Source organism: Corythoichthys intestinalis, chromosome 1, assembly GCF_030265065.1.
Source record: "Corythoichthys intestinalis isolate RoL2023-P3 chromosome 1, ASM3026506v1, whole genome shotgun sequence".
In the NCBI taxonomy this organism is placed as follows: Eukaryota; Metazoa; Chordata; class Actinopteri; order Syngnathiformes; family Syngnathidae; genus Corythoichthys; species Corythoichthys intestinalis.
In genome coordinates this window covers 3695387-3720168 of record NC_080395.1, presented here as the reverse complement: position 1 = coordinate 3720168, position 24782 = coordinate 3695387, and the positions used below count along the sequence as shown (strand labels likewise).

Here is a 24782-nt window from a genome sequence, read left to right as displayed (position 1 = left end):
AAACAGCCTTGATTCTTGGTTAAAAGCAAACAAACAAACAAACAAAAAATGCACCTTTAGCGTTTATTTTACGTAAATATGTTTAAGTACGATGTTAGTCTATTAGTGAATGTAGCTAGCCGCCGCCTGAAGAAAACAGAGCTTTTCTGGTGAAAATTCTTGTGAATATATGCTTAAATCCCTGAATTCTTTATAGATATGGATGTAAAACAGTATCGATTCTTGGTTAAACGCAAAAAAAAAAAAAGCATGCAGTAGCATTTATTTTACGTAAACATTGCGAACTATGATGCTAGTCAGTAGGCAAATGTAGCGGCCGTCTTAAAGTTTTTCCGGTGAAAAATCTTGTGAATAAATGCCTTAATCCCAGAATTCTTTATAGATATGGACGTAAAACAGCCTCCATTCTTGGTAAAAGCAAAAAAAAAATAAAAATAAAAAAAAAATTAGAAAAAAAAGCATATTTATTTTACGTAAATATGTCGAAGTACGATGCTAGTCTGTTAGTCAATGTGGCGGCAGCCTTACAACAAAGAGCTTTTTATGTTGAAAATTCTTGTGAATAAATGCTAAAATCCCCAAATTCTTCATAGATATGAATGTAAAACAGTCTCGATTCTTTGTTAAAAGAGCAAAAAAACGGGAAGTTAGCATTTATTTTACGTAAATAATTGTATGATTCCAGTCTGTTAGACAATGAGGCGGTAGCCTTACAACAAAGAGTGCTTTACGTTGAAAATTCTTGTGAAAAAAAGAAAAATATAACAATGACCTTGAATCCTCGAACAAATCACTCCTGAAACAATCCTTCCTGTTTTTATGCGGTACAGCTTTCATACTGTTTCAACATAAATCTGGCATTGGATCACTGCACATGTCGCTGCGACCGAATAAATGAAGTGGAGTGTAAGATGGCCCCCTACTTGAAGGCGTGGCCCAGTGTCTGTGGAATCTGACCCGTCAATATCATTATGAAGTGTATGGCCAGATACAGTGGGGCAAATAAGTATTTAGTCAACCACTAATTGTGCAAGTTCTACCACTTGAAAATATTAGAGAGGCCTGTAATTGTCAACATGAGTAAACCTCAACCATGCGAGACAGAATGTGGAAAAAAAAAAACAGAAAATCACATTATTTGATTTTTAAAGAATATTTGCTAATCATGGTGGAAAACAAGTATTTGGTCAATACCAAAAGTTCATCTCAATACTTTGTTATGTACCCTTTGTTGGCAATAACAGAGGCCAAATGTTTTCTGTAACTCTTCACAAGCTTTTCACAAGGTTTTTGCTGGTATTTTGGCCCATTCCTTCATGCAGATCTCCTCTAGCGCAGTGATGTTTTGGGGCTGTCGTTGGGCAACACGGACTTTCAACTCCCTCCACAGATTTTCTATGGGGTTGAGATCTGGAGACTGGCTAGGCAACTCCAGGACCTTGAAATGCTTTTTACGAAGCCACTACTTAGTTGCCCTGGCCGTGTGTTTGGGATCAGTGTCATGCTGAAAGACGCAGCCACGTCTCATCTTCAATGCCCTTGCTGATGGAAGGAGATTTTCACTCAAAATCTCTCGTTACATAGCCCCATTCATTCTTTCATTTACGCAGATCAGTCGTCCTGGTCCCTTTGCAGAAAAACAGCCCCAAAGCATGATGTTTTTACCCCCATGCTTCACAGTGGGTATGGTGTTCTTCAGATGCAATTCAGTATTCTTTCTCCTCCAAACACGAGAACCTGTATTTCTACCAAAAAGTTCTACTTTGGTTTCATCTGACCATAACACATTCTCCCAGTCCTCTTCTGGATCATTCAAATGCTCTCTAGCGAACTGCAGACGGGCCTGGACGTGTACTGGCTTCAGCAGGGGGACACGTCTGGCAGTGCAGGATTTGAGTCCCTGGCGGCGCATTATGTTACTGATAGTAGCCTTTGTTACTGTGGTCCCAGCTCTCTGTAGGTCATTCACTAGGTCCTCCCGTGTGGTTCTGGGATTTCTTATCTCCATTGCTGATTTCAATTATTATTATTAGTAGTAGTTTTTGTTTTATTTTTATTTATTTATTTTTATTCTATTTGTGATTAAATGCGATCTTTTGTCTTGGTTTTTACGTTGTATTAATTTAAATGTGATTTTTATGATCTTCATGTGATGTAAAGCACTTTGAATTGCCTTGTGTTGAATTGTGCTATATAAATGAATTAGCCTTGCCTTGCCTTTTGCTCACCGTTCTTGTTATCACTTTGACGCTACAGGATGAGATCTTGCATGGAGCCCCAGATCGAGGGAGATTATCAGTGGTTTTGTATGGCTTCCATTTTCTAATAATTGCTCCCACAGTTGATTTCTTTAAACCAAGCGTTTTATCTATTGCAGATTCAGTCTTCCCAGCCTGGTGCAGGTCTACAATTTTGTCTCTGGTGTCCTTCGACAGCTCTTTGGTCTTGGCCATAGTAGAGTTTGGAGTGTGACTGACTGAACTTGTGGACAGGTTTCTTTTATACCGATGATGAATTAAAACAGGTGCCATTACTACAGGTATCGAGTGGAGCCTCGTTGGAAGAAGTTAGGCCACGTTCATACTACGGGTGTTAATGCACGAATCCGATTTTTTGTCATATCTGTTTTTTTGGCGTGCCCGTTCAGACTGCCTTTGTCCATTGAGACCATTCAAGTATTACGCATGTGCATTAATTCGCAGTCCAACAAGCGCTGAGCAAAACAAACGACCACACATGCAGGCTGTCATCCGTCATTCCAGGGATATCATATTTTGCTTTTTAAAAAGAGAACACAAATAACAGACACAAATAATCCCAGTTTAGGCTTATATTCAAAGTATATGGATCGATAGCATGGACGCACTGTCCGTGCATGTCACACAAACAAACGCGCAGTTTGCCCCGACTCTTGGCCGTGTAAGCAATGTTGAAATATTGCTTATATGGAGCAAACAGAAAACCGATCATTCTCAGGCTTATCCTCGACCCATTTTAATTTTTTTATGACTGTTGTCAAGTCCGACCCTTCCTAAAAAGCCGTGTTCAAGGCAAGCTAGGCGCTAATAACACACAGCTGCACCGCTACCGTGGCGTCTCTCTCGCTTTTTGATGACGTAATTGCTGCATGAATTCCGATTTGAGAGATTGGACAGTACAGATCGCCGCGACAGTCTGGAAAAATGTGGCCCAGATCGGATTTGACCCACATACGAAAGTGACCCAGATCGGATTTGAAATGGTCCAGTTCTATGCGACTTGTCACATTCAGACCGTCAAGGTAATGCCTCACTCGAGTCGGAAAAACACGAAAAAATCGGATTCGTGCATCAAGAACTGTAGTATGAACGTAGCCTTAGACCTTTTTGACAGCCAGAAATCGTGCTTGTTTTTAGGTGACAAATACTTATCTTCCACTCTAATTTTGAAATAAATTCTTTAAAAATCAAACAATGTGATTTTCTGTTCTTTTTTCTTCCACTTTCTGTGCCTCATGGTTGAGGTGTACCCATGTTAACAAGTACAGGCCTCTCTAATCTTTTCAAGTAGGAGAAATTATAAAATTATTGGTTGACTAAATACTTATTTGCCTAACTGTAAATCAGTAATTTCAGGTCACTTCCTGTTGATTTTTGGGGCATTTACGGGTCACTTCCTGTTGAATATGGGTGACTGAAAAGTAAATGACTGAAGAATGTCTACAAATAAATAGGAAGTGTCTCAAAATCAACAGGAAGTGACTTGTAAATGCCCACAAAAGACTGGCTGTGAATCCGCTGGTTTCAGTTCTATCGACAGCAACAGACATCCAATCCACTTAAGACTGGATCGTTCGTTCACTGCCTCCCAGTCAAAATAAATTGAATGTCTAGTGCCGCTTTTGTTCATACGCTGCCATCCCTCCCACTTCAAACGGATTACACGTCTATGGCCATCATTTGCAGCCGATACCAGGCAATGAGTTCATTTTGGGGCATTTCACGTCATTTCCTGTTGATTTTCAGTCACTTCCTTTTCCTTATGTGGCATAATGGGTCACTTCTTGTTAATTTTTAGGGCATTTACAGGTGCCTTGCAATCTTATGTTTCCATTCATTTCGTATACCATGGCGACCTTTGTCAAGGACCGCCAACTGCAGCCAGCATACTTTGTCCGGGCGCGGCCCGGAATATCTGCTCCGCCACTTTTGGACAAGTGCATGGCTGTGACCCTTCGTTGGATTTCCACCGATTGTCGCCGTAGCAACCAAACACGTGGACGGAATCCCCCGCTCCCATTTGTATTTATGGGCTGACACGTCGCAAGCATGAACAGGCCCAAAAAAGACCAAATGCAGTACTCGAGCAGAGAAGTACTTGTATGAAGTGTGAAGTCATCTGTTCTCGTTCGACTCCGAGGTCCAAAGGTGTCAAAGGTCAAGGAGTTGACGCGTCGCAGATCTCCGGCGAGGCTTTGTCAGTATAAGTGCGCCGGCGACGCTGACCCCCCTTTGTTTAGTCTGGTGGTCAGAGCGGCAGTCGACACTCCATTAGCAGGCCAGGGGTCAAAAGGTCAACGAAAGGCTCTTAAATCTTCAGAACAATTTTTCTTAAAGAGGCTCTTAGTGCAAAATAATTGATTGAAATTGACCAAATGCTTATTTTAGCCTCCAAATAGTAAGTATTCTCACATCTCACATTCATTTTTTTTAAACATGTATAAATAAAGCACAAAAAAAATTTAAAGTTATTAAAAATATTAATACATTTTTTATGCTTGTTTTATATTCTATTTATTAGTCAAACCTAGAACTATAATGTAAAAACGTGAAAGTTGTCATGTGAAAACATGATACCATCATGTAAAATCGTGATAACTACCATGTAAAAATACTACCAATACTATTATGTAAAATTATCATGTACAAACGTGAAAGCTGTCTCATGTAAAAGCATGAGTTACCACGAATAAACGTGATAATTATCATGTAAAAACTTGAGAACTAACATGTAGAAACGGGATAATTTTGATGTGAAGATGTGAAAGATATCATGTGCAATTGGGAAAATTATTATGTATAAATGTGATAACTATAACGTGAACACATGAAAGTTATCACATGATAATGGCAACATGGTAACATGATACCATTATGTAAAAAAGTGATAACTATCACGTACAAATATGATCTTATTATGTAAACTTATCATGTACAAATGTGATAACTATCATGTAAAAATGTGAAATCAATTATAAACACGATAATTATCATGTAAAAACGTAATACTCTCATGTAAAAATATGACAACTGTCTTGTCAAGTGAGATGTTGAGGATGTTGAGTGAGATGTTGTTGGTGAGTGTCATGTTTTTACAAAATAATTATCTTGTCAAAATGTGATTACTATAATGTCAAAATGTGAAAGCTATCATGTACAATCTTGATAATTATCATGTAAAAAAGTGAAAACTATCATGAAAAAACAGGAAAGCTATTATGTATAAACTCGATAATTATCATGTAAAAATGTGATCCTAGCACGTAACAATATTATAATCATCTTGTAAAACGTGAGCATTATCATGTAAAAATGTGATAACTATAACATAAAAAAGTTATCATGTAAAAACATATCATGCAAAAGCATGAAAGCTATCATGTACAAACGTAAAAGCTGTCATGTACAAATGTGATAATTATCATGTAAAAACTTGATAACTCGTGTAAAAACCTGAGTTATCAATTGTAAAAACACGATAACTATCATGTAAAAGCATGAAAGCTATCATGTACAAACATAAAAGCTGTCAAGTACAAGCGTGTTAATTATCATGTACAAATGTGATAACTATCATGTAAAAATGTGAAATCGATTATAAACATGATAATTATTATGTAAAACATGATAATTATATGTAAAAACGTAATAGTATCATGTAAATATATGATAACTGTCTTGTAAAGTTAGATAATTATCATATTTATACATTATAATTATCTTGTCAAAATATGATTACTATAATGTCAAAACATGAAAGCTATCATGTCCAATATTGATAATTATCATGTAAAAATGTGAAAACTATCATGAAAAAACAAGAAAGCTATCATGTACAAACATGATATTTGTCATGTGAAAATGTGATAATTATCATGTAAAACCGTGAAAGTTGTCATGTACAAACGTGATCATTATCAGGAAAAAATGTGATAACTATCATGCAAAAACGTGAAAGTTATCAATTATAAACATAATTATCATGTAAAAACATGATAACTATCAACATGATAATTATCTTGTAAAAATGTGATAACGATAATTTAAAAACATGAAAGCTATCATGTACAAACATGATATTTGTCATGTGAAAATGTGATAATTGTCATGTAAAACCGTGAAAGCTGTCATGTACAAACGTGATTATTATCATATAAAAACTTGATAAGTATCATGTAAAAGCATTAAAGCTATCATGTACAAACGTAAAAGCTATCATGTGCAAATGTGATAATTATCATGTAAAAACGTGATAATTTTCATGTGAAAATATGATAACTGATGTACAAACGTGATCATTATCAGGAAAAAATGTGGTAAGTATCATGCAAAAACGTGAAAGTTATAAATTATAAACATAATTATCATGTAAAAACATAACTATCAACATGATTATTATCTTGTAAAAATGTGATAACGATCATTTAAAAACATGAAAGCTATCATGTACAAACATGGTATTTATCATGTGAAAATGTGATAATTATATTGTAAAACCGTGAAAGCTGTCATGTACAACCGTGATTTTTAATCATACAAAAACAAAAAACTATCATGTAAAAGCATGAAAGCTATCATCTACAAACGTAAAAGCTATCATGTACAAATGTGATAATTATCATGTAAAAACTTGATAATTTTCATGTGAAAATATGATAACTGATGTACAAACGTGATCATTATCAGGGAAAAATGTGGTAACTATCATGCAAAAACGTGAAAGTTATCAATTATAAACATAATTATCATGTAAAAACATGATAACTATGAACATAATTATCTTGCAAAAATGTGATAACGATCATTTAAAAACATGAAAGCTATCATGTACAAACATGATATTTATCATGTGAAAATGTGATAATTATCATGTAAAACCGTGAAAGCTGTCATGTACAAACGTGATTATTATCATATAAAAACTTGATAAGTATCATGTAAAAGCATTAAAGCTATCACGCACAAACGTAAAAGCTATCATGTGCAAATGTGATAATTATCATGTAAAAACGTGATGCTATCATGTCAAAATATGACAACCATTTTGTAAAAATGTGATAACGTAAAAACGTGACCGTTGTCACGTAAAAACTTGATGCTATCATGTAAAAGCATGACAGATATCATGTACAAACGTGATATCATCATGTAAAAACATGATAATTATCTTTTAAACATGTGATAACTATCATGTAAAATAGTGAAAGCCACCATGTAAAAAATGTGATAATTAACATGTAAAAACTTGATAACTCATGTAAAGGCATGAAAGCTATCATGTACAAACGTAAAAGCTATCATGTACAAATGTGATAATTATCATGTAAAAACGTGATAATATTCATGTGAAAATTTGATAACTGATGTACAAACGTGATCATTATCAGGAAAAAATGTGATAACTATCATGCAAAAACGTGAAAGTTATCAATTTTAAACATAATTGTCATGTAAAAACATGATAACTATCAACATGATAATTATCTTGTAAAAATGTGATAACGATCATTTAAAAACATGAAAGCTATCATGTACAAACATGATAATTATCATGTGAAAATGCGATCATTATCAGGTAAAACCGTGAAAGCTGTCATGTACAAACGTGATTATTATATCATAAGAACTTAAAAGCCATCATGTAAAAGAATGAAAGCTATCATGTACAAACATAAAAGCTATCATGTACAAATGTGATCATTATCATGTAAAAACATGATAACTATCATGTAACAACCTGATAACCATCTTCTAAAACATGATAATTATCATGTAAAAATGTCATAAAACGTAAAAATGTGAGCATTATCATATAAAAAGTTGACACTATCATGTAAAAGAATGACAGCTATCATGTACAAACGTGATAATTGTCATATAAAAACTTGAAAGCTATCCATACAAACTTGATAATTATCATGTAAAAACATGACATCTACATCGTAGAAAAAAATTATTGTCTTGTAAATACGTAATAATTATCACATAAAGACAGGATAGCGTTCACATTTTTACCTGATAGCTATCATGTAAAAACATGACAGATATCATTGGAAAACGTGATAATCATCATTGAAAATGTGATATCATGCAAAAATGAGATAATGAAGCAAAATTGATAAATGACAACGATCATGCAAAACATGATACTAAGAATTTTTTTTGTTTGTTTGTGGCAACAATTTGGTTCCGTACTACAAGTAGTAAAATGAAAAAAATATACCTCAACTGGAAAAACAATATTTGTATTTTGTTATCACTGGCAACTGGCGCTTGTCTCAAATGCGCACTTACGTATTCATAACGGTGTCTGGTTCACAGCAACCGTTTGTCATGGCGGACAGCGTTTCCTGCTTGTAAGAGTTGCTTTGGGAATCCATTAAAGCGATAAGAGAATTAAGAGCAGTTCGTGGCCGTTTATCATAATCATCGATCGATACCGCAACAAAGACAGGAGGCCTTATTGACAGTTTATTATCACAAATGATTCATGACGGCAGCCGCTTGCGTTTGTCTGAACTAAGAGATGTTGCAAATAGCTTTTGATAATTTGCATTATTATTTCACAATTGAGCCATTTGTAGAAACTTTACTTTACCATCTTTAAATCATAAAAATATAAGCACTTAAATGACTCAGACAGCAACGTTCATTGATTTTTTTCCCAAATGGACAGATGAGATAGATCATTACTTAAAGTTTTCTTTTTGAAAATCAATCATTTTTAAAGGGGTGACACTGCATTTTTATAGTTCATTTAAAATACTTTTCTACTATATCCTGCAAGCCGGAGGTGGCAGTTGCGAGTAAAAAAGTGACAAACTTTAAATCGTTTCAGTCAATCACTGCAATCATCTGTGTAGTATTAAGGAATGTCGCAGAGTCCTACAATGAAATATATAACAATTTTAAGACTTAAGTGGTTACATAAAACTTTGTTTTATTTCCAAGCTAAATTTTTTAAATCACACAAGCAGCAAGTGAAAAAGTTAGGTTTGACTGCTTGTCCTTTGCTGCCCTCTGCCGTCCAAAGACGAGACATCAGCTTGTATAAATCTATGATACTTACAGTGGGGCTAAATTAGTATTTAGTTAACAACTAATTGTGCAAGTTCTCTCACTTAAAAATATTAGAAAGTCCTGTAATTGTCAACATGGGTAAACCTCAACCATGAGAGACAGAATGTTAAAAAAAAAAAATAAAAAAATCACAATGTTTGATTTTTAAAGAATTTATTTGCAAATCATGTTGAAAAATACGTATTTGGTCAATACCAAAAGTTCATCTGAATACTTTGTTATGTACTCTTTGTTGGCAATAACGGAGGCCAAATGTTTTCTGTAACTCTTCTCAAGCTTTTCACACACTGTTGCTGGTATTTTGGCCCATTCCTCCACGCAGATCTCCTCTAGAGCAGTGATATTTTGGGGCTGTAGTTGGGCAACACAGACTTTTTATTTTATTTTTTTATTGACGTAAAGAGACAGAAACAATGACATTTTGCAGATCTCTTCGTCGCGTTTTCCTCGTTGTGAATACTTCCCGCTCGACGGGCTGACTGGTCCTTCTCAAGCCATTTATTTAGCTATTGTGGAAAAATACTTGGATAAAAAGAATATCCTGTAAAAATATTGGAGTAGAGAGACTGAAACAATGAAATTTTGTGGCTCTCTTCGTCGCATTTTTCTCGTTCTGAATAATTCACCCTAAATGGGCTGAATAGTAAAACCGATAGCCCAGTCTCCCGCTGACGTCACCCACCTGTTGGGGACGTTCGAGCCCTATAACGGTAGGCGTGGCTAACCGGCAGATAAAAAGACTAATTTCTCGTCATCTGCGCTTTGCTAAATTGTTGAATATAGTCGAATCGTCTCAATATGATTCTAATTCACATAATAATGCTATTTAAGACTTTTTTTCTCCTGTCGTATGCTCTTTAAGGTAAGCATATTGCGTTTTCAAACTTATCCCAATATAATCATGTAGATTGTTAGCATCCAGAGCTGTCGTGTGCTCTACATAGAGTACAAGCCAAAGAGCACACCTTGTGTAATCCATGTCTTGTACATTGTAACGCGTGGTAGGTAGGATACGTGTATAAAAGTACCAAAAAGTGGAGAAGCTTCCACTTATGCACATTTATTCACAAAAAATAATATTTCCACCTTGACCACTCTTCACTTGGGAGCTCAGCAGTACGCAAACACGCGTTCCCTGTCGAACTCCAACATTGTTGTAAGGTAGGGTGACCAAACGTCCTCTTTTGCCCGGACAAGTCCTACTTTCACGTAGTATCCTAGTCGTCTGGGCGGGTTTTATAAATTCGTAAAAATGTCCGGTTTTTGATTTTTCACGGGACCAATTTGAAGAGAATCCCTCCGGCCGCTGGGTGGCAGCAGTTGACATGGCTCCTACTAGAAGGGAGGGAAGGAGTAGTTCTTCTTGTTTTTGTTGGCAGTTTACCCCTATCATGAGGCATTATCGCCATCTACTGGGTTGACGATTTGGCCACAACGCCTGCCCAGCTGCTAAGTTTTTTACGATAAATACGTACATAATGGCAACTGTTGACTTCTGTAGGAGCTTTGACTGTAAAATCCCGTTTGGTGTCGCATCGTTGCGCTGCCGATGATTGTAAACTTTTATAGCAAAGTTTGATTTTTGCCTCAGCTAGCTATCAGTAAGCTAAACCACGCTAGGCATTATGGGAAACCTAGTTTTGGACTGCTACGTTTGGAAACATGCTGGTTGAATTGTTTGTCAGTTAATTTCGGTTATTGTTTGTGTGCAATCTAGAACATTGAATGAGAATATACATTAAATGGGAATAACAATTCGTCGAGGACAATGGTCGTGATAGTAATTTATAAAAATGTTTGGTTGGCACATAGCCTACTGTGTGTATGTGTATTGATTGGACTACATTTCCATGGGTCTGTATTCTATATATATATATATATATATATATATATTTTTTTTTTTTTCAAACTGCATTTTTCCATCCAGAGTGAGGGGGCACACTTTAAATATATCAAAGTGATATAGGCCTCTTTGAGTGAAATTGGAGTAAAATTCAAGTATCTTGAGGCCGGGCTGAGTGTCCTCTTTTTCGGAAATCAAAATATGGTCACCCTATGTAAGGTCCATATAAGAGTCTCTGTCGTCACTGTAGCATGCCATAGTGCTTTGATTATTTGGTATGATTTGGGGAAAACTCCCACGAAGAATAGTCAACAAAAAAGATAGCAATAGTAATCCAAATCCACGTTTTTTACCCACTCGAAGATCTAGGAATTAGACCGATCCCATGGCAATGTCGCAGCCGCGATCAGGCCGTCGATTCCACAAAATAGACTGATCCGAACAGCCGCTGTGGGACCGACGAATCAAAAAAAAATGGACAGATCCGAAACCAACATTGCAGACGTGGTGGGACCGTCGGACCCAGAAAATAGACGGATCCCTTACTTGACTGAGGAGCCAGGAAAAATGTTCGGGCTCCAGTTGTAACGTGTGATGGGTAGGATATGTGCATACAGGGACCAAAAAGGGGGAGAAGCACATTTATTAAAAAAAAAAAATAATTCCACCTCGACCACTCACTTCACTCCCCTTGTTTCCATTTGACTGGAAATTGCATCCAAAAGCAGCACATCGTGGCATTTTACTTCACGAGTTTAGGCAGCAATGTGCAATTGTTGAACACACAACACATTTGGAAAGATCCCAATGACGTCATCACTGTGAGCCCGCAAACCATGGCGCCACCTAACGGTCAAAATATGGACTAAATATTTTAAAATATTACCATTGATTTAACATTTTATGTGTTTCTAACAACATATTTTAGTACAAGAGAACAATTGTGGTTTATTAGAGTCTACATGTATTTAAGTTAGAGGATCACTTTAACAGGTGGCCGTCCTCTGCTTGAAATGCGCACCTTACGCCTATTCTCGCTCCCAGGATACGCAGCGCTTGTCCTGGTTGCTATGTAAAGGGGAAAAGATATCGTCATCGCACACACCATATAATTGTCTGCATTAGTCTAACACATATATAGTCTAACATACATATTGTACAGGTTGGCACCGTCTAACTGTTTGCATTACTCTAACACACGTAATATAATTAATCAGGAAATAGTATCATTTTCATATTTACGGTAGGACTACACTACTAATATAAAATAAATAGAACACCATAGTTTAATGAGAAGAAATAGAAGAGATACACAATGCCTCTTATCACAGGATTGACGCACCTACTCTGGCAATCAGCTCTCCCAGCAAACTCCAAGGACAAAGCGCTTTGTCCTAAAACAAGTACAACCAGCCCGGACAGCAAAGTTGATAGCGGGCGTCCCAATCCGTGCACGGACCTAAGCCGCCCAAAACCGGCCACAGAGGGGATGACCCAAAAGCAACGCCCAGAAACGCCTTCGACAAGGCCCGCCTAAGCAAAGACTTTAAAAAGACTGGACACTGAGATAACACTGATTTTTTCTGCTCGGAAACATATAGCCTTGTTTTGGATCCAAAATTGTCCCTCCGTCGTCTGTTTTTGCCTTGTTTTTACCATTGCCGACGAATAAATTGTCAACCTGTTTTCGGTGAGTGTTCTTCAAGCTTTTGAAACATGGAGTCAGTACAAAGGGTTAAAATAAGAGGACACGCAAGATTCGGCCTTCCCGGCGCGCGCGCGCGGGGCAGCGTCAGCCGAGCGGCACTTGTTTTGGTTGGTGCTGTCCCCGGGGGCGTCTGGGCCGGGGGGGCGAATTTCAACATATGGGAACGTACGCATACTCAAGGAACCTTGCTCAAAGGAGTATTAGAATTGCTAATAAAATTATTTAGGATTATTTTAAATGCATATATGTTATATTTTTCTTATAGAGTATTCAACGAGGAATACGATAGAGCCATTAATAGACTTTTTGGAAAAATCACCATTTCTTTAAGTAGTCACATGAATAATGAGGTGGCCTGTGAAAATCAATGTAAAATAAAACAACTTGGCAAGGACTTTCCAAAGAGTACTTGGTGAGTCACTCTCTAAAAAATCTTGTAGTATTAATAGTAGGGCTGTCAAACAATTAAAATTTATAATCAAGTTAATTACAGCTTCAAAATTGATCATAATTAATCGCAATTCAAACCATCTATAAAAAATGCCATATTTTTCAGTAAATTATTGTTGCAATAAAAATACACAAGATGGATATATACATTCAACATATGGTACATAAGTACTGTATTTGTTTATTATAACAATAAATCAACTGGATTAAGATCATTAGCATTATTAACATTCTGTTAAGCGATCCATGGATAGAAAGACTTGTAGTTCTTAAAAGATAAATATTAGTAGAAGTTATAGAAATTTTATATTAAAATCCCGCTTAATGTTTTCGTTTTAACAAAATTTGTAAAATTTTCAATCAAAAAATGAACTAGTAGCCAGCTATTTTTGATGTCAATAATTACTCAATGCTCATGGGTGCTGAAGCCCATAAAATCAGTCGCACACAAGCGACAGCAGAGGGTGACAAAACTCCCAAAAACACAAGTAACAAGTTGGCATTGCACTGTGCTGTCATTTTAATCTGTTCAGCAGGGCATGTGCGTTAATTGTGTCAAATATTTTAACATTATTTATTTTAAAAAATAATTACCGCCCATTAACGCAATAATTTTGACAGCCCTAATTAATAGCTGATTGGATTTTCTTAAACATGTATAATCAATTTGACCTGGTTAGTGCTGATTGGGATTGATAACAGAACTGTTAGATATTCTGCCAAATGATTCCATGATATTGAAACACTCCCTGCACTTGTCGCTACGACAGTGCAGTAAAGCTGTGTGTGCTAAATCTGTTGGCCCTCTGGGCGCCCCTGCTGGCTGGAGGCCCTAGGCAATTACCTGGTTTGCCTAATGGGACGCGACACCTCTGTATAGGAGTTAGAAGTAATAATAACGAGACAACACACTTGGTGGGATCACAATTGCCTCGTGTGCCGCCTCTGCCTATGATCTAAAATATCTCTTACCCTCATCTCACCAGCAGAGGGCGCATGGATTCCAAGGAAGTCAGCCAAAAAAATAAGTCTTTAATTGAAAAACATCATGTATTTTAACGGCAGACGTCATCTTTGCAAGATTTGACTTGGAGTATCATTTCAGGAACTCCAACAATGTGGCAAGAACTTGTTTGGTCTCTTGTGAGATTGGAATGTTGTAGCTTCAAAGTTTTGTAGGGCAACAAAACATTTGGTCTTTCAAAGAGTAGTATTGGATTGAAATTTAAGCGATTCAAGGAATGGAAATTTCAAGAACAAGCACCCGCCCGGTCTAAAAGATCCCGGGCAGGAGTCGGTGAGGGACGGCGTCCGTGTAGCGCTTCCAGTCGGCGCCGTACTTGCTTCCGCACCTGTGCTCATCTCGCACGCAGCGGTGCACCAGCAGGATGCTCATGTAGACGATGTAGAAGTACGGCAGAAGGTGTCCGAATCCGCAGGCGGCGCAGTACGCCAGCGATCCCATCAAGTCGCCCGTGTAGTTAAAGTGTCGGGCCACGCCCCAGAAACCTGACGTGAGGAGCTTGCTGCGGTGCGCGCCGCCGTCGGCCGAGCGGTACGAGCACTCGATGTAGGAAGGGGGCCGACCCCAGATGGTGCAGGCGCCCTCGGTGCGGCGGAACAGGTCCTTCTGCTGGTTAGTGGCGCGGAAGATGTAGTAGCCCGTCAAGCCCAGCAGGAGCACGGCCAGAGCGTGAATCGGGGCCAACTGCACCGGGTGGTACACCAGGTAAAGACCCTAGATGACAGCACAGCACGAGTTCAATGGCGTGAAATCGAATAAATCGAGTGATTCGATTAGAAAAAAACTGCTTGGATGATTTGTTGAATTAGAGTGGCGCTGTAATGGTTTTAGATTTAATGATATTGTGGGATACACTGGCCTCTGGTGGCAAAAATGAATATGACATAACTTGTACATTTAACAGTTTTTGTAGAAATACTGTATGTGCTTGAACGATTTTGTTAGGAAAATTGGGGGAAAAAAAACTTTTTAGTTAGTTAGGCTAGTTTTATGGCTGCAGCTATCGATTATTTTAGTAGTCGATTAATCGATGAACCATTAAGTTCGAATAATCGAGTAATTGGATAAGGAATATAAAAAATTAAAATACCTGAGCTGAGCCTCAAACGGTATATATGAGGATCTACAGTATGTACAACAACAGAACAGTTGGCTAACTTACATGGCAAAAGTGCTCTAGCTTAAATGCTATAAAATGCTAACATTTTTTACAATGCTCTTATCAAATGGTTCAGACACATAATCCCACAAAAAAATGGCTAAATATACCTATAAACTAAATTACGAATGCAAAAAAAAAAAAACGTTAGCTCAAACAAAAACCTAACTTATGTTGGTCTTAACAGTGAGCAGATGGATTCAGCCATGTGAAATGAGGTAAAATAGAGGGCCGTTTATCCACCCAAATCAATAAAACTAAACGCAAACACTTTCAAAACAAACCATTACAAAGCCACTGAAATTAAACGAATACTCGAAGCAGCAAAATTTAATTAGAATCTTTTTTTCTAATCAAATACTCGGGTTAATCGATTAATCGTTGCAGCACTAGCTAGTTTGATCGACTAAATTTACATGTCAATTAAACGAATTACACTCTTCTTAGCTTATGTCAAATGTTTTAAAATTTGAAACGAGTCATTTTTATTTTGTTGTACATGTGTTTGTTACAGCTTTAAACACAAAAGTTAAGTTTTTGGTTGAGCAAACATGTTTGTTTATGTGTTCGTCATTTACCAAAAAATAATACCAAAATACCAAAAAAATGCCACATTCCAAAATCCATTTTGCCACTGACCAAAAAAATGCCACATACAAAATAAAAATGGTACATACCAAAATCTATTTTGCTACATACAAAAAAAGCAACATACCAATTAAAAATGCCACACAACAAAATCTATTTTGCCATATACCAAAAAAGATGCCACATATTTTGCCACATACCAAAAAATATGCCACATACCAAATAAAAATGCACTTTTTTGTGGAAATATGAGGACAATTTGTTAAAAGAAATGTAGAAAAAAAAACTTAGCATTTTATAGCATTTTAGCTAGCGGACATTTGCAATGCAAGTTAGGCTAGTTCGGTCTACTGAATTTACATTATCCAAATTAGACATTTAAATTCAATTTATCTTGTGTTAAGTGTTTTAAAATTAGAAATATGTGTATTTTTTTCTCATGGTTGTACATGTGTTTGTTATAGCTTAAAAAAAGGTTAAGGCTAACATGAAGGTGAGCTTTTGTTTAAGCTAAAATGTTTGTTTAGGCATTCGTCATTTAGTTTGGAGGTATGTTTAGCACTTTTTTGTGGAAATATGAGGACAATTTGTTAAAAGAAATGTAGGGGAAAAAAATAGCATTTTACAGCATTTTAGCTAGTGGACATTTGCAATGCAAGTTAGGCTAGTTCGATCTACTGAATTTACATTATACAAATTAGACATTTAAATTCAATTTGTCTTGTGTTAAGTGTTTTAAAATTAGAAATATGTGTATTTTTTTTCTCATGGTTGTCCATGTGTTTGTTATAGCTTAAAAAAAGTTAAAGCTAACATGAAGGTGATTTTTTGTTTAAGCTAACATGTTTGTTCAGGAATTCGTCATTTAGTTTAGAGGTATATTTCGTTTTTTTTTTTTGTGGAAATATGAGAACATTTTGTTCATAAAATTGTAAAAAAAGAAAAAAAACATAGCATTTTATAGAATTTAAGCTAGCGGACACCCTTAGTGACATCATTGCAAACTTCACCGTGTCTGGCTCAGGTCATGACAATACGTACCTTCAGTTTCTGACCGTAAAAATGGTTTTCTGGACCAGATTTAAGGACTGACCTGTAGCGTGTAGAGGTACGGCAGCCAAACGCAGTCCCCCCAGCCCAGGTACCAGCCGAAGTGGTCGTGGCAAATGTCGATGGTCTTAAGGTACCATGCCTCGTTCCAGAAGAAATCCAACACGTAGATAGCCTGGAAGAAGAAAAATCCCGATCAAATATGGGAATTTGACTGGAGATTTGAAACTTGTGATTCAGCACCTGCAGGACATTAACCAAAACCATGGAGTTGCTGATGTGTCCATAAAGTTCCTGCTGCTTGGCCATGTAAGAAAGGTTGATGAGCGTCCAAGCCACGATGCCAGGGCGCCCGTTGAAAAACAGCTTAAAGTCGAACCACTCGCCCACGCGCGGGTTGAACTCGATGCCCATCATGTAGTTGTAGAAGATGTTCCCCGTGAACTTACTTGGGGACACAAAAAAACAAATTGTTTCGGGACTACTCCGACACGAGGATGAGAATATCCTCACCAGTCCTGCGGGTTGGTGGGGAACCAGTAGGCCTTCACGAAGGCGAAGGTGGCTACGGCGTAACCCAGCACGTTAGCGCACCACATGAGCGGGATCCAGTTGTCGAAGATGATTGTGGGCGAGAACCATAGAAAGTAGCGGGCGTTAGCCAGCCACAGTACATGCGTGATGAGCCAGCACTGCAGCCCGTTGATCTCGTACTTGTTGATGAGGCCTTGGGGGAAAGTTACAGCGTCACGTTGTTGTGACGACACTAGCAAAACAACATTCTGTTGAGTGCGTCGGTACCTGCGGGGGTTCGAGCGCCTTCCTGGACTCCTCCGACGTAACCGGGGAGGACTTTGTGCAGGATGTCGGGCACGCACATGTATAACACCACCTGAAAATAATGCATTTGCATCCTTTTTGTGATCTTTGATGCTCCCTAGGAGTAAACAGTTGACTCTTAAGTTCACTTGGATGCCAAAATGGAGTCGTGTCGGGATAAAAAGCTTTGCCGTTTGGCGTTGCACAACTATCTAAAGGACCCCGTTCCCACTGGAGCTCATTTGGATTAATTTTTTAACACAAAAATGCTATTTCAAACCAAAATGGTTGCCTTGCAAAGGGTCTCTGAGGCTTATTTGTGCTTTCCGTTTTGATTTTTGTTTGTAGCTAGCCAACATGTCAATCGATCAAATTAGTGATCATTTTTGCAACTTTTTAGTGGGTGCTATTAAGACCATGACTAAGACCTAAAACTTTAACCAGGAATCACAGGTTTTTAGCCAAGATCAAGACTTTTGGGAATCCTGACCAAGACTGAAACAAGACTAGGACTGGAGCTAATACGCAAACAATTGGATTCGAGTCACAGGGAGTCGGACTCAAGTCGCTAATTTAATGACTCGCAACTCGACTCGGACTTGCAGGAAAAAAATGCCGACTCGGACTTGACACGCTTGTGCTGGGAGGGTCCGGGACTCGATACGACTAGACATAACCGCATCACTTGACCCACGATAACCTCGTGCCATGACTTGAATGAACTCGACATAACCTCGTGACTTGACTCGGACTTGAAGAAAAAAAACGCAGACTCGGACTTCACTCGCTTGTGCTGTGAGGGTCTGAGACTCGACTCGACATAACCTCGTGACTTGACTCGGACTTGAAGAAAAAAAACGCAGACTCAGACTTCACTCGCTTGTGCTGGGAGGGTCCGAGACTCAAGACTCAACTTGACATAACCTCGAGTCTAGACTCAACATAACCTTGTGACTGGACTTGACTGGACATAACCTTGTGACTTGACTCAAGATAACCTTATGACTCGACTTGACATAACCTCGTGACTTGACTTGACTCGACATAACCTCGTGACTTGACTCTGACTTGAAAAAAAACACTCAGACTTCACTCACTTGTGCTGGGAGGGTCCGAGGCTCAAAACTCGACTCGACATAACCTCGTGACTTGACTCAACATAACCTCGTGACTGGACTTGACTGGACATTATCTTGTGACTCGACTCAACATAACCTTATGACTCGACTTGACTGGACATAACCACGTGACTTGAAGAAAAAAAACACTCAGACTTCACTCGCTTGTGCTGGGAAGGTCCGAGGCTCAAGACTCGACTCGACATAAACCTCGTGACTCGACTCAACATAACCTCGTGACTGGACTTGACTGGACATAACCTCGTGACTTGACTCGACATAACCTCGTGACTTGACTCGGACTTGAAGAAAAAAAAAACAGACTCAGACTTCACTTGCTTCAGCTGGGAGGGTCCGAGACTCGACTCGACATAACCTTGTGACTCAACTAAACATAACCTTGTGACTCAAAATAACGTCATGACTCGACTTGACAAAACCTCGTGACTGGACTTGACTGGACATAACCTCGTGACTTGACTCGACATAACCTCGTGACTTGACTCGGACTTGAAGAAAAAAAACCAGACTCAGACTTCACTTGCTTGCTGGGAGGGTCCGAGACTCAAGACTCGACTCGACATAACCTCGTGACTCGACTCAACATAACCTCGTGACTCGACTTGGCATAACTTCATGACTCGACTTGACTGGACGTAGACTCTTGACTCGACTCAACCTTGTGACTCGACATAACCTCGTGACTTGACTCAACATAACCTCGTGACTTGACTCGAACTTGAAGAAAAAAAAGACTCAGACTTCACTTGCTTCAGCTGGGAGGGGCCGAGACTGGACTCGACATAACCTTGTGACTCAACTAAACATAACCTTGTGACTCGAAATAACGTCATGACTCGACTTGACAAAACCTCGTGACTCGACTGTGACTTGAAGAACGAAAAAATGAGACTCAGACTTCACTCGCTTGCACTGGTAGGGTCCGAGACTTGAGACTTGACTCGACTTCATGACTCAACTAAACCTCTTGACACAACTCGACGTGACTCAACATAACCTCGTGAATCGACTTGACTTTATTCGACATGACCTCGTGACTTGACTCGACATGACCTCGTGACTTGACTTGACATGACCTCGTGACTCGACTTGACATAACCTCATGACTCGACTTGACAAAACCTCGTGACTCGACTCAGACTTGAAGAACAAAAAAACGAGACTCAGACTTCACTCGCTTGCACTGGTAGGGTCCGAGACCTGAGACTTGACTCGACTTCGTGACTCAACTTAACCTCTTGACTCAACTCGACGTGACTCAACATAACCTCGTGACTCGACTTGACTTTACTCGACATGACCTCGTGACCTGACTCGACATGACCTCGTGACTCGACTTGACATAAGCTCGAGACTTGACTTGACATAAGCTCGTGACTTGACTCGGACTTGAAGAAGAAAAAACGTAGACTCAGACTTGACTCGCTTGCACTGGTAGGGTCTAAAACTTGGGACTCGATTCGAATTCGTGACTCAGCTCGACTCAACCTCTTGACTTGACTCAACTCGACGTGACTCGACATAACCTCGTGACTTGACTTTACTCGACATAACTTCGTGACTTGACTTGCCCGCAACAGTTAAGATTCAGGACGTACTTGTGACCTTGATCATAGTGACTCGTGCAATTGACTGCTAGTAGGCTTCTCAGGTAAAGACCAAGATCTTTGCAATTTGTCCTGAACCAAGATTTGGTGTACAAACTAGTAGGGATGAAAAGATACTCTTAGGTTCTGGACATAAATCACTTCAATATGGCAGGGTTACAATACAATATAGCATCAAAAATGTTTTTTGGGACGATGTGACGTGTGACAACCATCAAATTCAGTGGCTCAACAGAAAACAAAGCGGAAGCGGTGATGAAGGAAAGTTACTTTATATTCCTTCATTTAATACTTGATCTTTTAAGACAAGAGTGCTGAGAAGACCTGGCGGGCCTAACGCATTTTCGAGTACTTCACGCAAAATTCAAGCATTTTTCAAACCTTGGAAACACAACTTTAAAATCTGAGCATTTTCAGAAATTTCAAGCAGCCGTACAAACCCAGTAAAACAATTTGACTAATCTATTGATGGATTGCTTGGCTCAAATCGGTTGGCAATGCAGCTAGTCTAATTATCTCGATCAAACTCGATGCATATGAGTTGTATCGCAATATTTCGCCAGACGATAATTTGTCCCAAATCTAGTTATTGTTAAAATTCTGCTGCTTCAAACCAAAATGGGCAGACACCTCTGTCCAATTTCCTTTCGATCAGACAACCGGTGTAGGCTAAAAGAACGTTAGCTTGAAAGCAGACCTTCTGTCCTGCCGTACCTGGAAGACGACCCATACTGCGTAGATCTTTACTGCCGACCAAGTGACGAAGGGTACCCGGGCCCAGATGGAGAACAGGGTGCTCTCGCCGCTGTAGAGCTCCAGGAAGGGTTGCGTGACGGAACACTGGTACTGGTCGCAGGCCATGACGAAGAAAAAGACGATGAACGGCGCGAAGCACAGCAGCGCTACCACGCTTAGCAGGGAGAACCAATCCACCTCCCTGAAAACCAGCCAAACCAAGAGTTTCAGAGGGTGTCGTGAAAATTTATTTGAACTACCAACTTACCAGGCTCTCCCCCACTGCGCGGGTTCTGTAGTCTTTTCAGCCGCCGACCCGCCGTGGCTGCCATTTTGGACCCGCCTCCTGGTGACTTCCGTAGCACCGTTCATGTCTGTATTAACGTAAGTATTGAGTGTGTTTCGATCAGTTGCACTTACGCCCTTTTAAAGATGTAGATGTTCTATCCATTTGAAGTGGGAGGGCGGCAGCGAATCAGTTAATCGTATAAACATCAACTTGAATTGTAAACAAGACAGTCGGTGTTATATTGTTACTTGACTGGTTATCAAGGTTCCCTAAGGCGATGCCTTCCAATTGTCAACTTAAGTCCACTAAGCTTCACGTTATTTATTTTGGACTTTAAAGAGAATACATTATTCTCTATACTGACATATTAGCAAACTGTATATCAGGCCAATACTAAGTATACCATTGGAACCCAATTGTACAGCTAGTGGCAATGACCTGTCCAATGATAGTCTTGTTGATTTGAGTGGATACACTGCCCTCAAGTGGCAACTGTGAATATGACATAACACGTTTAACATGGCTGAATCCAGCTGCTCCCTGTTAAGACCAACACAAGGTAAGTTTTTGCTTGAGCTAATATTTTTTATGCATTCGTAATCTAGCTTATAAGTGTATTTGGCCGTTTTTGTGGGAGTATGTGTTTTAATGATTTGTTAAAAGTAGGGTTGTTCCGATCATGTTTTTTGCTCCTGATCCGATCCAGATCGTTTTAGTTTGAGTATCTGCCGATCCCGATATTTCCCGATCCGATTGCTTTTTTTTTTTGCTCCCGATTCAATTCCAATCATTCCCGATAATTTTTCCCGATCATATACATTTTGGCAATGCATCAAGAAAAAAATGAATAAAACTCGGACGAATATAAACATTCAACATACAGTACATAAGTACTGTATTTGTTTATTATGACAATAAATCCTCAAGATGGCATTTACTTTATTAACATTCTTTCTGTGAGAGGGATCCACAGATAGAAAGACTTGTGACTTTGTATACTGTGACTAAATATTGCCATCTAGTGTATTTGTTGAGCTTTCAGTAAATGATACTGTAGCCATGCCCCAATGCATGGTGGGAAGTGGAACCATGACTATGCGTGGTGCTACCAATTGATAGAAAGACTTGTAATTCTTAAAGGATAAATGTGACTTTGTATATTGTGACTAAATATTGCCATCTAGTGGATTTTTATGAGCTTTCAGTAAATGATACTGCAGCCATTTAACTTCTGCCCAAATGCATAGTGGGAAGTGCAACCATGACTGTGCGTGATGGTACCAATTGATATATCTTCTCAGCGTTGGGAAATAAAATAGGGTGTTAAGAAAAAGATCAACTACTACCTTTCATCCCCACATTGCTTCCCACGATATTTCTAATCATTGAGAGAGGGATTGTAAGGCTTTAGCCCATTAAAAAAAGGCTTCAAAGGCTGCCAAAATTCTCTCTACTCATTTTACGTTGCCTTTTAGCTCTATGTATATGTAATACGGTGCCATTATTGATTGAACGCGACAATGCGTGAGTGGGTAGTGCAGCACATGCGTTAATTGCGTTAAATATTTTAATGTTATTACTGTCGTTGACGCGATAAATTTGACGGCCCTACTTTAAGCCAAAACTAAAGACTCTGGATGAGCGTAAGACATTTTGTCTGTAACGTTAAATACAATTAGAAAACGATTTAATTAAAAGAATTTATATACTGTATATATGTTAAAAAAGGCATGTCCGATATTTTTTTGCCGATTCCCATACTTTGAAAATGACGTGAACGGACCCGATCAATCGGCATCCCGATCGATCGGGACATCTTTAACACTAACGAGTCACATGACATTTTGGAGGAAAAATGAAAAGCAGTACTCAATTTGGACATTTAGGGATGTCGTTTCTAAGGGGTGTACTCACTTTTTGTTTTTATTTTGAGGGGGAAATAAATGAACTCTATTATATAAGCTGCACACAGACTACTTTTCATTGTGTCAATTTGTCAGTGTTGTCCCATGAAAAGATTACTTAAATATCTGCAGAAATGCGAGGGGTGTACTCACTTTTGTGATACACTGTACGTTGAGACCAAACATACGCCCTTGCTTCCAGTTGAAATGGTTTGGACGTCTACGAGTGATAAACTCATTCCAATTCACAGCAAAAGACGGAAAAACGCTTGTTTTCATGTTTCTTAGTTTTGTTGTTGTTGAATATCCTAGAAAGATTTCCTGATAACTATTCAATCGTTTATTTGTAGTTGAACCCTGAGGTTCCCACTCCTACTTTTAACATTTTGGACGGTTAAAGCATTTCAAAAACGAAACTCAACATTTTGCAGCACACGCTGTACTTCACATCCATCTTGTTACTGTGTCATAAACTTGATTCATTATTGATCGAGTAGTTGATTGACACGTTATGTCAGCAAGCCTCCACTGTGAAAGGTCATGTCTGGCTAACTATCATGAAATAAATAGGTAATTGACTTTATTGTTACAATGCTGGTAAACAGAACGCTGGTTACGTCACGAAATGTGATGTAAGTCCGCCCGAAGTCTAGCATTTGTGAGAAAAACATTAATCAAGCTTACCTGAGCGTTTTAAAGGGGGTTAACAGCACCGCAGTTCTTGCGGTACAACCGTGATGATCCACACGGAACTCTCCTCGCGTGTTTTCTTCCTCGCACCTTTTGGGTCCACCTCACCGTTATGGAACAGCCGCGCCCCCTCATGTGTCAGGTCCCTGAAGATCAGCCAATGAGCGGTTAGAGGGGTTGAAATGAAGGCGGAACCATTTAGCAACGCTGTACGCTGATTGGCCGGGAGTCGCTGAAGCCACAAGCGCCTGACGCCTTTTCGCCAGTCTCAATGGCTCTGTTCGCATGAACAAAGAACATGCGTATTCCATATTTTTTGTGATTAATTCCACGTAAAAATGACTTGAAAATGGGATTATAGGCAGGGGTGAAAGTGGCTAGAATTTCTTGTTGTGCCGAAAAATATGTTGTTATAACCCGAAAAGCAGTGTCAGCAATA

General features: G+C 38.7%; 1 protein-coding gene across 1 annotated transcript; it reads right to left on the bottom strand.

Moving 5' to 3' along the window:
• Nucleotides 1-14356: 14356 nt before the first annotated feature.
• dhcr7 (7-dehydrocholesterol reductase) lies at nucleotides 14357-24467 on the bottom strand. Its single transcript, XM_057854231.1, has 8 exons — nucleotides 24338-24467; nucleotides 21729-21834; nucleotides 21440-21662; nucleotides 17962-18052; nucleotides 17674-17887; nucleotides 17404-17608; nucleotides 17204-17335; nucleotides 14357-15077 (listed from the first exon to the last, which is right to left on the bottom strand). The coding sequence occupies exons 2-8, from the start codon at nucleotides 21830-21832 to the stop codon at nucleotides 14613-14615; spliced, it is 1434 nt and encodes a 477-aa protein (XP_057710214.1). The 5' UTR covers nucleotides 21833-21834; nucleotides 24338-24467; the 3' UTR covers nucleotides 14357-14612.
• Nucleotides 24468-24782: the final 315 nt, after the last annotated feature.